This window comes from Lobosporangium transversale, assembly GCF_002105155.1.
Source record: "Lobosporangium transversale strain NRRL 3116 chromosome Unknown BCR41scaffold_73, whole genome shotgun sequence".
Lineage (NCBI taxonomy): Eukaryota > Fungi > Mortierellomycota > Mortierellomycetes > Mortierellales > Mortierellaceae > Lobosporangium > Lobosporangium transversale.
Window position 1 is genome coordinate 1 of NW_019029051.1, and position 14,433 is coordinate 14,433.

The following is a 14,433-nucleotide window of genomic DNA, read 5'->3' on the forward strand; positions in this document are numbered from 1 at the left end:
AGGTTTTTCATTGATGTCGCAAACGAACTGGCGGATGTACCTCCGGGGCGCAGGAGAGTAGGGCCAAAAACGATGGCGAGGTTTGTCGCATACATGTGGTTGATTTCTTCATGATCTGTTATACGCTCCAAGTGTTCTATAATCCTCTTCAGTAATATATAATTAGGAGCAGGTAGCGTACGAATTAAATCCTTCATAGCTATCAGTCGATCATCGTAGTCCGCGAGTGCTAGAAAATCCTCCCCCACCCCCACAAAATTTTGTTTAATATTATATCTTTGTTAATGCTCATAACCTTGAGGTTTCCGCATTTAAGATAGTCAGTCCAAGTCGTATGTCTTACCGGACGCTGCAATAAGAGAGTCATATAAAGCGTTGGTCATCACAGCCTCAGGCAGTTCACGTAGAAATTGCTTCAATGCTCCCGCTACAACATTAATGTCCTTCCATTCATCGCTATCCAAGTTGACATTTTGTGAGCCTAACGGTATAAAAGAAAATACAATTATGAGAGCATGCACAATTGCGCCCCACTAAATCAAGATTTGTTTAATTCCATACCAGAATTGAAGCTCTGTCGCAGCTTATTGATTGCCGATACGGCACCAGGTACACGGTAGATCCCAACTTCCTCCAAACCTGTGGTTGGCGTTGAAATATATTGAAATGAGTATATAATCAAGTCATTTAAAGAAAACAATAAAAAATTTAAAAAAACTAAACGCTGTTTACCTCGTTTCTCAATTTCTGCAATACATTTCTCAACAATCAGCGGAATGTTGCCATCGCTCATAAGATGCCGGAGCTCCACACCAAAAACTAAATATCAGAAGGAATGATGCGTTAATTACAATAGGGATAGGGGTAATTTAATGCCGCCATGTTGATAATACAGTGGTTTACTGTTATGCTCACAGAATACTTGCCAGAATTTCTGCCTTTATACTCATATTCCGAGGTTGGAAATAGTTCCTCCGCTGGTGTTGTAGCCGTTACCGCACTCGACAGCGACTCATCATTGTCCAGTAAAGTTCGTCGCTTCGCTGTTGCGCCAGCAGCAGCTTCATTGATGACCTTGATCCACTTGAGCATATCTTCGTGATCCAATGCCTGAAACAGTGATTGTCCGCCTTCTTCCGTCACAACCTTGAATACAAACTTTCTTTTCGTGTACGTATTGGCAACAGAACAGGTTGAGTTGATCAAATTGATAACCAATACAGGTTTAGGGGTAGACAAAGGTTGGACGCTGCTTGACGATGTGGCGTGGGACTGAAGTTGGAGTTGGGGCATATCCAAATCTTGACGATTAGAAGCGCCCAATGCTTCAATAGCACCACTTGCTGTAGTCCCGCTCACATTCTTCCCGTTAATAGCACTGCCTAAAGCAGTCGCATTACTCACAGTCGTTGTTGCAGAGCTCCAGGAATTTGTAATAGCAAGAGAGATAGGTCTCATAGCTCGCATAAGTGTCGACTTTAACAGTTGGTTTTTGACCCGGCTTCGACTCTGCTCAAGCTTAATTTGTTTCTCCAATATCTTTGCCTGTTCCTGCTGAGCTTTTTGGATCCTGTCTTGTGTATCCTTAATTTGCTTTTCAAGCTTCTCGAGCTCCTTTTGGTCCCGTTTGATCTTTTCATATTGCATTGACACAAGCCGCGAGAAAATTCTAGGAAAGCGTGATGATCTTGATGAAATATTGGTAGCAGAGGAGAGATGGGTAGTAGACCCACCATGCATGTTTGATGACTCCTTTTGAGCAGATTCTCGTACAACCTTCATAGCCAAGTTAGAACTCAATCCATTCGATAAGCCAAGCCAACTAGAGAGAGGCGTTGATGTCATTTCAATAGCTCGCAACTCCTCTTGTCGCCGTGTATAGACATGTATGAGATCATAGATGTACTGCCGTTTATCGAAATTGATAAGCAGTGGTGATTCGTAGCTCATGTCTCGAACATAACAGCAAGCCTCCAAAAAACGCTCAATCAACCACCCAATGGACGGAACTAGTTCATGTGAGACGTCCTGATTCAAACAGTCTGCTGACAATAGACCGTTATCTCGTTGAGGAACCAGCACGTCCTCTAAAGTCTCAACAGATCCTTTGCGACTAGATGCTACTTCAAGCCATATGTGAGAAAAGGCTCTACTCTCTGGGCTAATCAGGGCGCTCACCACAGCATCCTCAACAAAGGATGGTACCACCCCTACAGAGATCTTCCTAGCCGTAGATTGTAGTGATAATGAGGCCCGCCCTTTACCGCTCCCAAATTGACCCATTGCACGTCGACTAAGGGTAATAACATCCAACATCTTTTGAAGGCGGTCCAGCCTTACATTGTATGCGATGCTCGGTGAAGCTAGCTGAGCAATGACCCAACCACGAATGACATGGTGGAGCCTACACAGGTTTTGAAGACATAAAGGAAGCGAGCTTAGGAGTCGTTCTCCGTTCCAATGAGTACCTGGTGCCCCATTTTTTCGGACAACATGAAGGGTGTCATGAATACTCGTAATTAATATATCCTCTTCTGCAGGCGTAGCGCCCACCTTGGGAAGATACCATCCCAGTGGATCTATAGATTGTGACTCCAAAACCTTAAACAAAATGATCCATTCTTGATTCCTAACGGTGAGAAAATGTGCCCATGCAGCCGCATTCAACTGGTCAAGGAGTGTTCCAGGCGACCAACTATCGTTTAATTGTGGTGGCATTAGCGGAGAATGTCCGAAAAACGTCTCCAGAGTACCTGACACCAAGATAACAGAATCAAGTGGTTTCATCATTTGTTCCACAGCAAGTTGTTGAACATAGGTCAGTTTCTTAGAGAGTGCTGTCGCTTCATCAATATGGCTGTCATCCAATAGTAGCTTTTGAGAAGCCTCCTGAGCCGAGATTGATTTGAGAGCTCCGCTCAATTTGGCCTTGAGCGTCAGATCATCCAAAAAGTCATCAGCATGAGCCCTTAACCAGTACTCCAGGGCTTTCAGAATATTAAGTTGCATTGTTAAAACTCTCTTCCAATCAAATGTTGAAGAGCTATGACTGACTCTTGCCATAGAACTTGCCCTCGAAAAGGCGCCCTGGGTTCCTGGGGAGAGATCGAACGCAGACGGTATATCAGAAGCTCTAGGCTTGATATCTTGAGCAAATGAGAACATCTTGACAAACTGATCGAGCAGCCTATTGGCAGTACAGAAGCTTCTATATGTTGCAAAGAATGCTTTCTGAAACGTCTCGTGGTCCAAGATAAATTGCATGCTCGTCCAGCATATCAAATTCCCTTGCTCGTCCAGGTACTTTCCATTCCGATCCTCGAGACCCATTACAACGACATAAATAAGCTCTTCTAATGTACCAGCTTTCACTATAACACTTCGGGCTTCATTCAGCTCGGCCAAGCTGCTTGTATTTGATGATTGACTTCCACCAGTATTCAAGTATAGCCTCGATCTACGGAAATCTCCTTCCCTTTCTTTTGCAAGAGGATTGACAAGTGGTTCCGTCATTTGCTCATTCACTTTCAGAATCAGATTACCTCCTTCGATCAATATAGATGAGTAGCCAATACAAGTAACATTTCGCATCGCCGTAACTACCTCGTTCGGCTCAGGCTCGTCCATACTCTGCAAACACCCGCTGGCGAGAGCATCCAAATGTGGATTGATCATGTTGACCGTTGGTTGAGTGCTAAATGACCCTATGCTGTTACATGTATTTCGGGCAGGAGGGAAGGAGTACGTCCGCTTGTGTGACTTTTGGCAACTGGTGGAATCTGTCTGCTCTAAATGTAATGTTCTGTAATAGGTCGCTGAAGATCCTATCGACTCCTCAGACCCTTTTTTGGCAGTGGAAGAGAGGTCTGAAGGCAGTTTTGTAGAGGCTATTTTGGAGGTTCCAGGTGGAATAGTTTGAACTTCATCGAATGAACTCTTTCGATCAGTATTTCCGGTGTTTTCAAGCGTCAGTAGAAGCGGTAATGGAAAGAGCCGTTTTTCTGGAACAACCTCTGGAAACATTAAAGGTATAAAACTGCCTGCCATCTTTCGATTCTTGTAATGATAGTCAAGGTATTGACCAATGAAATGTGGTTCACAAGCCAACGAGGACTCAAAGGCATCGCTTGATAACTCATTAGAATGATAGTGATCATGGAGTGTCTGGCTGATTGAGGCAAGGTGACTGAAATACTGTTGTAATCGTTCATTTTCTAATGACGATAAAATTGGTTGAGGCTTCAAGGCCTTTGTAGATATTGATTGCGACGCTTTGTTGAGAACTAGATAGATTTGTCTAAGTTTTTCAATGTTAAGCTGTTGTACTGGGGCTAATTGCAGGAATGATGGCATAGCCCTATCCAGTTGATCTAGTGATTGCTTAATGTTGCTGATACATGGTATCACAGAATCTTCGCCATTGAGTGACATTTCAAAGACAGAGTGAAGTGAAGATTTTAAACCGAATGAAGATATTGCCAACCCTTGTAAATCCTCCATCACCATGTTCATCTTTATGAGTATGGGTACCCATTTGTGTGCCACCTCTTGCCTGAGCTCTAAAGAGACTTGCTTCCAGGTCTCCTGTAAGCGTACGACGCCTGGTGAACATATTCCGATGGCGATTGCCACAAACCCTGCCATATCGCCCAGTAGCCAACAGCATCTCGCTGTTTTAATCCACTGTGCAAGCAATTTGGGCCTCCGTGACGTACTCTGGATGGACTGGGTTGCAATTAGGATATGGTGGGTGATGAGGATGGTTAGAAAGTGTGGTGAATACATTGAAAAAACGAGAGCATTTTGTAGAGATTGGCTTGTCCCGAAAACAGAGTATGGTCGTATAAAGTTAGCGGGATTTTTGAAAAGGCGCTGCAAGCCTCCAATGAGGTATAACTGCTTGCGGTGGTAGTGTAGAATTTGCTCTGCAAAAAAGATTGGTTCGAGTCTCAGGAACAAAGCTGGAGTTAGCCCTGTAATAAGCAAATTTGACAGATCCACGGACACCTCACGGACACAGCCGTCGGATTCATTGTTGGTAGAGAAAGAGGCTACATTAGCCAAATAACTGTCATTGTAGTGAACAGCATCAGTGCGTTGTAAAATATCAGTCGCTCTTGTTGATCCACATTTCTCTTGCAAAATCTTTGTAAACTTGCGGATCTCTTCCAATTCTTCGGTATTTGTTACGCTAGCACAGTATCCATTGATAATTTCCCGTATAAAAAACTCAATTCTATGCACCTTTGCTTTTGTGTTGTCAGGCGTAGAGTTTGCTGACTCTAAGCTAATGTACCGCCCTAATTCCCCCAATACATGCGAAGTTGTTGTAAATAATGGGTAAGTGGTTGCAATTATGTGAACAAGTTCAAGGTTGATGTCTGTAAGCTCGTTATGAACAATTTCATAGATCAAGTCATCGATTGATGCTCCTGATAGTTGGGTAGTGCCCGTGCTAACCTTCCGTCGCACTGTGATCTTGGGATCCAATGTAGTTTCACAAAATGCTTGAGCCCTGTCCATTTTATTGCTGTTCAAAATAAAGCTCTCAGCCTCAGAAGATGACTTTGGTGATGTCGGCGAGTGAAGAGATGCGGTTGAATTGTTAGAACGAGGCGAGTACAGCATAGGAGCATCTTTAGGTACAAGGCTTTCGACTGAACCTACTTAGAGTTCACAGAGATAAGTCATTAGGTGTCTCCTATTGACAGGCGACCACAGTAGGCACATAAAAACATATTTACCTCTGCCTTTAGAGGCTGTCCGTGTGTGCGGTTGATATAGCCCTTTGGCTCTATTAAACTTGGAATACCATTGATGACGCACCTCCTGCGAAGGAGGCAGGTAAAGAAGACGATGGGTATAGTCTCTCCCATCTATGTTGGATGTGATTACTAGCTCAAGAGTCGAGGTTGTTGTTGATTGGTGGTTGGAAGAGGAAATGGAAGTCGCTGTAGATATGGAGGGAATATCCAAGTCCCGCAGATTACGTCCAAAGTATGACGGGTTTGTAGCTGCAGCGGTTACGGGTGCTGCAAACGGGTAGAATGTTGCAGATGCGGACGGTACTGGCGAAGCCATGTCTAGCGCTTCGACTTGCGACAGCGGGTAGGTGGCTTCGTGTTTCCATTTTGAGAAATAGCCTCGTTGCTTCTCAGTCGAACTATCAAAAATAGCGCGGATCCTTTGATCACCATCGCTACCACGAGAGTCACTGGATTTGTGACTGATACCAGAGAGCGAGCCCTGGCGCTTTCCAGAGACAGGCTCCTGATGCTCATTCTTTTCATTAGAGTTGGAACTGAATTTTATCACATCCTTGACTTTGGCGGAAGTGTACCGAACCCATTTGCGCTTACAAATAACAACACTGTCTTCAAATAAGAGTAAAGCCACATGCTTTTTGAATTGCATTGTCAGACGGTCGATCTCTGTGAAGCATTCCCCATAAACATATTTGGACACCGGAGATGCAAATGACTGAAACTCATGATTAAGTGACTTGATACTCGTGTTGCCCTCAAATAATAAAGTCCTAGTAGAGGACTCGAAATTGAAGGCCGAAAGAACCATGCCGCATTCACTGGCGATTGACAGCTGTGGAGACGTGCCGTTGTTGGGGAATGAGTGATGCTGGTGATAATAGCCTGTATGGTCTTGTTGCAGGATATTTGAGGAGAGACACTGCTTTTGAGGATCTTTGGGGCTCTGAAACTGAGGCCAATCATCCATTGGTAAGGGTTTGTAAAAGTATATCTTTGAGCTCTTTAAGATAACTTTGTATATCTTCCAATCGTGCTCTATTTCACCTGAGTGCTGCTCCATTTTTTTGTTCAGGAAGCCCTCCTGAAAGACAATACTACCAGTTCTAGGATGTACCTGTGTATCAGAGCTTGAGGCCGCAGAGAGACGGCGTTGATTGAGGTCAATTACTTGAGTAGCTGATGTAGGAGAAGAAACATGTATAATATTTGAGCAAGCAGTACGGGATAGTATTTGATTGTTTGATGTTGATATAGATTCAAGCGTGGATGGATTAAAAGGGCCAATGGGTGAGGTCGGCATGGTTTGCTTGTTCAGTGCAGGACGCAAAGGTTCGTGGGGCTGCCGTCGATTAGGCAAAGTGCGGGAGAAAAAGCGATGCGAACTAATAACATCCTGAGCTGGATAAGGCGGGGAATTTACAGATATGGTTGGGGGGTCCGTGGTAGAAGATTTGTTGAGTTGACCGAGGCTATCCTTGTGTACACATTGGTTGCGGCTATTATCTCCTTCCGTCGTTGTTTCAAGCCTCGTGGTTGAAGAAGACTCGGGTATCAATCCTTTGTTCAATTCTGCGGCTTTTTTTAATTGGAGTAGATCTCTTGCAGATGAAGTCAACGAGGTTGAGGCATCAGCCACTGATCCAAAGAGGCGTGCCTTGAGATATGAGAAAGTTGACATGCCTGCGCTTGTTGCAGTGCTGTTGCTGGTGTTTGTGCTGGTGTTGGAGTGGCTGTTGTTGCTACTGTATTGGATGCCTCTATTAAGGTTTTTACTGTGTGTTACCTGGCGGGCTGGCAGTATTTCATTTGAAATTATTTTCGGCGGCTCTTGGCCAGATTTTGAAAAGCTTTCGTGTGATGTTGCTTTCCGCGGGGTAGAATCAGATTGACTAGTAATGATGTCGCGTAGGTTGGCATGTGAAGATGAACTTCTGATTGTAACGTCATTTTTGGGATGGTCGCTCATGGCTTTTATATCTGGAAAGAAAAGCACAGGATACTCTTAAAAGTCAGGATCGCAGTGGCTACGAGGTACAATGGAGGTTTTTTTGTTTATTTGTTCGGAGCATTAATGAGAAAGCGACAAACCTTTTACTGGAAATGAAAAGCAAAAATGTGAATAAAAAAGGAGCTGGTTGTGTCGACAAAGAGAGAGAATGAACAGGTTAGCATCAACAAAAATGGCTATGCATCAATAGAATACCGGCGTCAATTGATCCGACAGTAATAACAGTAAAAAAACAACATACTTCAAAGTTGAAAGTGTAGACTATGATAAATAACGTGTACGAAGATATTTTGCTCGGGCTGTATCAGGCAAATGTTTATGATGGCTGAAATGCATAGCACAACAAGCACTCACACCACAAACAGAAAAAAAAAGGCGAAGGACATGGAATGAGGGAGTGAATGGAGAGAAAGACAGAATGAGACGGAGGATAATGAATAAAAAGGAGATGGGTGAGTGGAGAAGTAAGCGAATGTGTATATGGGCTAAGAGGATAAAAAAAAGAGAGGGTGCAAAGCGAGAAAGAGAGAAAGAGAAAGTGTTAGAGTCAACAAAGGTGTATGGGATGGTGTGTAACCGACGTAAGATTGATGCCCTCCTGCACTGGACACATCATCAACCCGGACATTTAATGCGATCTCCAAAAGCCAAAATATCTCATTAAAAAAAGGCTTTTTTTTGCTAAGTTATTAATATACTTAATGACATTGCTCACTCTTTTTTTTTAACCCTGTCTTGCTCACGCTGTCATTCTATTTGTCCCTTTACTCTTTTCTCAATCAAAAAGACTATGTTTCCTGGACAGTTGTACAAGACTGAATCTGGACGGCTATTCCATGCTGGGGCCATCGCTATCATTCTTGTCGGGTATAATTCTATTCTCATTCTGCATTCAAACACCTCGGTCCTTTCGATCATGATCCTTATTAGTGAATCATAAAGCTCATTTCATATTTCACCTGTACTTACTACCATCACTTCTCTCCTTTTCACTCTCTCTTTTTTCATTTTCGTTTTCTTCTCTCTACAAGACTGCCTGCACGCGGCAAGACCGCCATCTCTCGATCGCTTTACCGTTATCTCCGCTGGCTCGGAGTACAGACTATGGTCTTTAGTGTTGGCAATTATCGTAGACAAATCGTTGGAGTCGAAGTAACAAATGACTTTTTCAGTCCAGGTAAAGGAGTGAGAACAAAGAGAAGGAAGGAGAAAAGGTTCTGCTTTTTATCCTTCGGATTGTGAATCACCCGCATCCTCTTTTTTAATCTTGTCTTATCACATTTGCTCTTACCAATCTCTTGACATTCGTGTTTGGATGTGTCACTTCCATCATTGATCAGCCAATAAGGCTACAGCAGAGATGCGTGCAAGGATCGCAAACGCCTGTCTCGACGACATGATGCAGTGGTTTGCCAGCGGAGGACAGGTCGGTATCCTCGATGGTAGCAACACCACCGAGGAACGGAGGCAGGAACTTGTCAATCAGTTCAAGGCTTGCAATGTCCACCCCATGTTTATTGAAACTATCTGCGATAATCCTGCTATAGTAGACGCCAATATCCGAAGCGTCAAAATTTCATCACCTGATGTAAGTTCCTCACCTTTTGCTTGTGCTAATCATTGGCATAGTCACCTATCAAACACTTGGTACTATCGTTGGTATTGTTGTCGCGAAATTGACCTCACTTTTTGATTCGTTTCCCTTCACCATTTAGTATGTTGGGTGGGATCGTGCTGATGCTGTTGAGGATTTCAAGCGAAGGATCGAAAACCATGTACCATATTACACAACCATCACAGATCTCAGTCTCACTTTCGTCAAAGTCATCAATGCTGGAGACAAAATTATCGTTAACAACGCACAGGGTTTCTTACAGAGCAAAATTGTGTATTTCTTAACAAATCTACACATTAATCAACGGATTATCTATTTTGCAAGAGTATGTGGAGGTCTAAAGATATTTACAGGATTGAAATAGATCATGACAAGCTTTTCTGATTGACATATTCTCTTGCCTTCTCACCTGCTATATGTCTCACTGTTCGTATTAGAATGGAGTATCGCTTAATGAGCAGTCATACAGAGCAGATGCTCCTTTAGCACCCACAGGTCATCGATATGCAGAAAATCTAAAGAATTTTCTCTTGACACTTCGGGAAAGCAGTTCATTGTCACCCACTTTAACCGGTACACCGGAAGCACCGCGTCAGTTAACGGTGTGGACTTCATCTCGCAAAAGGAGCTTCCAAACCGCAGCGCATTTTTTGGATCATGAAGAAATCATTGTTCGTCAACGCAGTGTACTGGCAGAGAGAAATCCAGGTGTTTGTGATCAGATGACCCCACAGGAAATAGAGGAAAAATACCCAGATGAGTGTTTACGGGCCAAAAAGGATCCCTATCGTCACCGGTTCCCGCGCGCTGAGGTAAATAGTGCTGGTAAATGTATAGGAATATATGTATAGCTTTTCCTTGCTACGATATTGATATTAAATGATTTTCTTGGGTAGTCTTATTATGATCTTGCCAACCGCCTAGAAAAAGTCATTTTAGAACTGGAACGGGAAAAGAATGATGTTCTTATTGTGGCGCATGAGAGTGTTCTTCGTTGCCTCTACGGATACTTGCACGGTCTTCCTGAAGCTGTAAGTGTGTATTGTTGTTTTAGATTTTAGCCGAAGTTGTAGTCCAATTTATTTTGATGATTTACATTCTATTTGTAATACAGGAAATTCCAAGCCTTGAGATCCCTGAGGGCGTCTTGTTGGAGCTGATCCCCACAGCATATGCTATTGAAGAAAGGCGGCACAAGATTCCGGACACAGTTGCCAGTATTAATTGGCAGCAGCAAACAGCTGATGTCATGTTCCTTGCAGGAAATGTCCCTGCATCTCCAATGTTCATGGATCACTATCTACCAGATTCGTCCTCAACATCCTCGCCCTCCTCGTCCATACTTGCTCTCTAGTCCCCAATCCTCATCAGGGAGACGGATGGGTTACAATGATATGACTCTTAAGATGTAGACGAATAAGCATCTAATTAATGCAGTCTGCTCCTGTAAAATAAAGTAAAATAAAAAATAGCTGTGCTGTCATACTAAACTTAAATGGCCCACTTGGGCTCCTAAAAACCAATGCAGTCCAAGAATGGCTCTCAAATAGGCAGCACCCTGCGTGCGCAGCGCACTTTTTATTTTTTTTCCCATAAACAAGAGAGATTTTAGCTCAGGATGAAACAGTGCATCAAATCAGGGACTTGTCAATCAAATAGATCATTACATAATACATATACAAGTACCATTTATTATTTATTGTCAGGGGTCACAGAAGGAGAAAAGGGGCTATCAAGTTGTGCCAAATCCAATAAAAGTCTTGGAGTGTTTCTAGTGGTTTATGTCAAATCAAATTAAACCATAAATCCATTGCACCTTCCGATGCAATGGCCTCTGCGCTATATAAAATTTTGAATAGGCAGCAGCCATACAACCTCTTTTCTTTCTTCTCTCCCTTCCTTTTGTTTTTATCATTCCAATAGTACCTTTTTTTTTTATCTCTCACTCGACTCTCAGTCTTCCTTGAAAAATTGTAAAACGAGAAAGGAGCGATGTGATTAACTTTTGATTTTATTTCGTAATCAAGATTTCAGATCCTGCCAGTCCTTTTGTTATTACTTCCCCTTTATCTCCCGCTTTTTTCTTTTTCTTCTCTCCTCGTCTTCTGTCTCCTCTATTTCACCTATTTCACCTATTTCACCTATTTCACCTACTCCACCTTCTCTTCATTAAACCATCTGTCTATCGCCTCCATTGTGTACAGTTTAGTAACTTCATATCAAATATAGCTATCTTTTAAACTTCAACATGCCAGACAATCACACTTCATCACGGCAACAATCCGTTTCTAAGGAATACACCCGGTCAACATCTCCCCCTCCAAATATCGCTTCTATCATCCCTAAACGGTCATCATCAGTAAGTTCTATCTTTTTCTCTTCCCCAAGAAACCCAATAGGCCTGATATTTATTTAACAATCATTGTAAAACCATCATGCTTTCTATTATGTTTCTTAGCGCCTTTCACCTACACGAAAACAGCAACAGAGTACATTTATATATGACGAATCACCACGTCTCGCTCAAACTCATCTTCAGACGCCTTTGCATGCTGATCATGACCACAAATTGTTATTAAAAAAAGCAGAGAAAATCGAACATTCAACCCCGGCACGGAAGCTATCTAGTAGCAACTTCATGAAGATGGCACGACAGGCTTCAGATACTGCTTTTCGGACAGTCGGAATCAATCGCAAGGATCCTAATAATAACCTCGATGCATCCTGGAAAACTGATCACTTAGAATCTCCTATTGTTTATGAACAAAATCCGAAGGTATACCTTTATCAACAGCAGCAGCAACAGAGTCAACGCCACCAGTTAGTTAGCCCTTCTGGGTCTGAAAGATTACATCGGAGCCCATCCTCCTCAAAAATAAAAGTAGAGTACAGAGGGGATGTGGACGAGCATACGGCTGGTAGAGTCAATTCTCCGACAAACTTTCCATGCCCTGACCGAACGCATAGTCGTAGTCGTTCTGGTAGTAGTCCACGAGTCCAGGCTCATCACTTAAAGCCAGATGAACATGACATAAAAACTGATGTCCAGGAGCTTTGTGCGTCAAAGGATGAGGACGCTACGCAAGAATTACACGAGCGAACTTCACGACCAATGACCCCACGGAGGTCTCCCTCTCGTGCCATGCGTAACCCAATTGCACAAGTTGTCGGAGGACCACCTCGCAATCCCTTGATTAAACATCCCGTGCTTTTAGATGAATCCCTCACAGGACATAAAGACGATCAGTTGGCTTTGTGCAACAAGGATCTTCCTCCTATTCCATATAATCAAATGTCACAGTTACTGATGACCCCATGGAAGGTTAAAGTCAGTAATGATAGCTCTCAGTCTCATCTTGAGCTGCCTACTTCCAGTGAAGCATTTAAAAAAAGTGGAAGAAATGGTCTGATACCGCAGGATGTGCTCAAGTTCATGAATTCAAAGGAAATAAAAGAAGCCGTAAGTACCACTGTAGTTGCAAGTCGTGTATACAAAGTGATCGGCGCCGAACAACTTGACATTCTCAAAAAGGTACTAAATATGCATGTTACTGAAAACCGGTCTGTATTCAAGCTTTATTTAGCTCTTTCAATAGCTGTTATTAAGACTTTACTTTTATTTACAATAGGAGCAAGAAGAGTTAACAGACTTTATCGAAACTATGAACACATCCCTTCAAATCGAGGCTCGGATACGTGATGCCTCTCATTCCTTGATCCAACTTCATGAGAGTAATATGGATATTGATGCTCTCAAATCGGCCACAGGCCGACTTCATGCGACGACTTGTAGGATGGATCAGATTGCTTCCAAGATTCATGAGGCTATGCTGCGTTTGACGACTATTCAAAGGCTACTGCTCCAACACGAGGGGGCCATCCTAAATGCAGGGTTGAGACAACTCGAAAATGAGAATCGCGAGCTCTTGAGAGCTGTTCAAAAGCTAGATTCTGAAAAAGCTCAAGAAAAAGAGGAGAAGCTTACATGGAAAAAAGAGCATAACCATCTCAAGTTCCAGAGCATCGTGTTCTCGAGCACGCCAGTTCTCGAAGAATTTGCATTAAATGTCTCTCAGAATCTTGATCTACAGCGGTTGCAGTTGCAGCATCAGGAAATGATCGAGTTCACGGAAAAGTACGTCAAGGAGCTCAATGATGACAATTTGCATAAGGAAGAGAAATTGGTTGAGCTGACAAATCAGCTGCAGGCCGTGAAGGAATGGGCAGACGATTTTGCATCTTCATTTCAAAACCGCCATCCAGTTTCCGAGAAGCCTGATCAGTCACCAGCTCTTCAAGCTCAGCTTCGTCAGCTACGTATTTTTGTAGAGTCCAAATTTAATGAGATAGACCTACATGCATCTGTGCTCGAATCCAAAATCGAGCTACTCGCTGAAGAAAACACTACTCTGACATGTAACCTCAAGGTCCTCTCGGCTGCTCATGAAATGTCTTATCGCGATTCACAGCAGGATCAATTGAGACGAAATAAGCAAGCAATGGCTTCCAGAGCGTACCATGCCTCGCATGCAAGGCCACGACCAACTACAGATTCCGATCTCCACATGGTCTTGCAAGACAGCCTTTTAGAGCTAGAGCGTCAAATCCAACTTGATGAAAGCTTTGCATTGTTGTCAAGCCGACCTTCCTCTAGATCTAATAGCACAGCGTCATCAGACTGTATGGATGATATTGACACATCCTTAAGCAGAAGTTCGTCGGCTGGACAGAGCTGTGGACGGTCTAGTCACAATTACATTGGCCATGGTTCAAGCTCCAGCAATAAGGTGCGCACTCAAGTTCGTCTTGTTGATGTCTGTGATGAAACAGAGGAATCCGAGTGCTCCAGTTCGGATGATGTGGTAGTTGAGGATGCGCATAAGGAAATCCAACGACTAAGTACAATGATCAAGGAGTTGGAACATATTGTGCAGATGCGCCGTGATGTCAGAGTACTTTTGAATAATGAATAAAGCTCACAAAAAAAAAAAAAAAAAAAAAAAAAACAGCCTGCATGCTTGTCTAAGAGTGGTGGCAAATGGCAA

General features: G+C 43.1%; 3 protein-coding genes across 3 annotated transcripts; 2 read left to right on the forward strand and 1 right to left on the reverse strand.

The window, feature by feature from the left end:
* Positions 1-8,075, reverse strand: BCR41DRAFT_227930 (hypothetical protein; the record flags this gene model as incomplete). Its single annotated transcript, XM_022020048.1, has 8 exons — positions 8,015-8,075; positions 7,854-7,896; positions 5,745-7,742; positions 927-5,663; positions 733-819; positions 562-639; positions 344-481; positions 1-229 (listed from the first exon to the last, which is right to left on the reverse strand). Coding segments are annotated over exons 3-8 (7,256 nt in total), but the record flags the coding sequence as incomplete, so codon positions are not given.
* A 407-nt stretch (positions 8,076-8,482) lies between these two features.
* On the forward strand, positions 8,483-10,785 carry BCR41DRAFT_364496 (6-phosphofructo-2-kinase-domain-containing protein). The gene is made up of 7 exons (XM_022026038.1): positions 8,483-8,640; positions 8,805-8,950; positions 9,114-9,361; positions 9,489-9,713; positions 9,826-10,200; positions 10,285-10,419; positions 10,503-10,785. The coding sequence occupies exons 1-7, from the start codon at positions 8,564-8,566 to the stop codon at positions 10,740-10,742; spliced, it is 1,446 nt and encodes a 481-aa protein (XP_021875643.1). The 5' UTR covers positions 8,483-8,563; the 3' UTR covers positions 10,743-10,785.
* Positions 10,786-11,327: 542 nt separating this feature from the next.
* Positions 11,328-14,361, forward strand: BCR41DRAFT_390600 (hypothetical protein; the record flags this gene model as incomplete). The annotated part of the gene is made up of 3 exons (XM_022028249.1): positions 11,328-11,747; positions 11,847-12,920; positions 13,018-14,361. Exons 1-3 carry the CDS (start codon positions 11,637-11,639, stop codon positions 14,359-14,361), a joined length of 2,529 nt encoding a protein of 842 aa, XP_021875644.1. The 5' UTR covers positions 11,328-11,636.
* Positions 14,362-14,433: the final 72 nt, after the last annotated feature.

Bases quoted from the DNA above. Each gene is read 5' to 3' on its own strand.
- BCR41DRAFT_364496 (XM_022026038.1), top strand. From the start codon at position 8,564: ATGTTTCCTGGACAGTTGTACAAGACTGAATCTGGACGGCTATTCCAT. The intron at 9,362-9,488 runs GTAAGTTCCTCA...TTCACCATTTAG, and splicing joins TCAAAATTTCATCACCTGAT to TATGTTGGGTGGGATCGTGC. The intron at 10,420-10,502 runs GTAAGTGTGTAT...TTTGTAATACAG, and splicing joins TGCACGGTCTTCCTGAAGCT to GAAATTCCAAGCCTTGAGAT.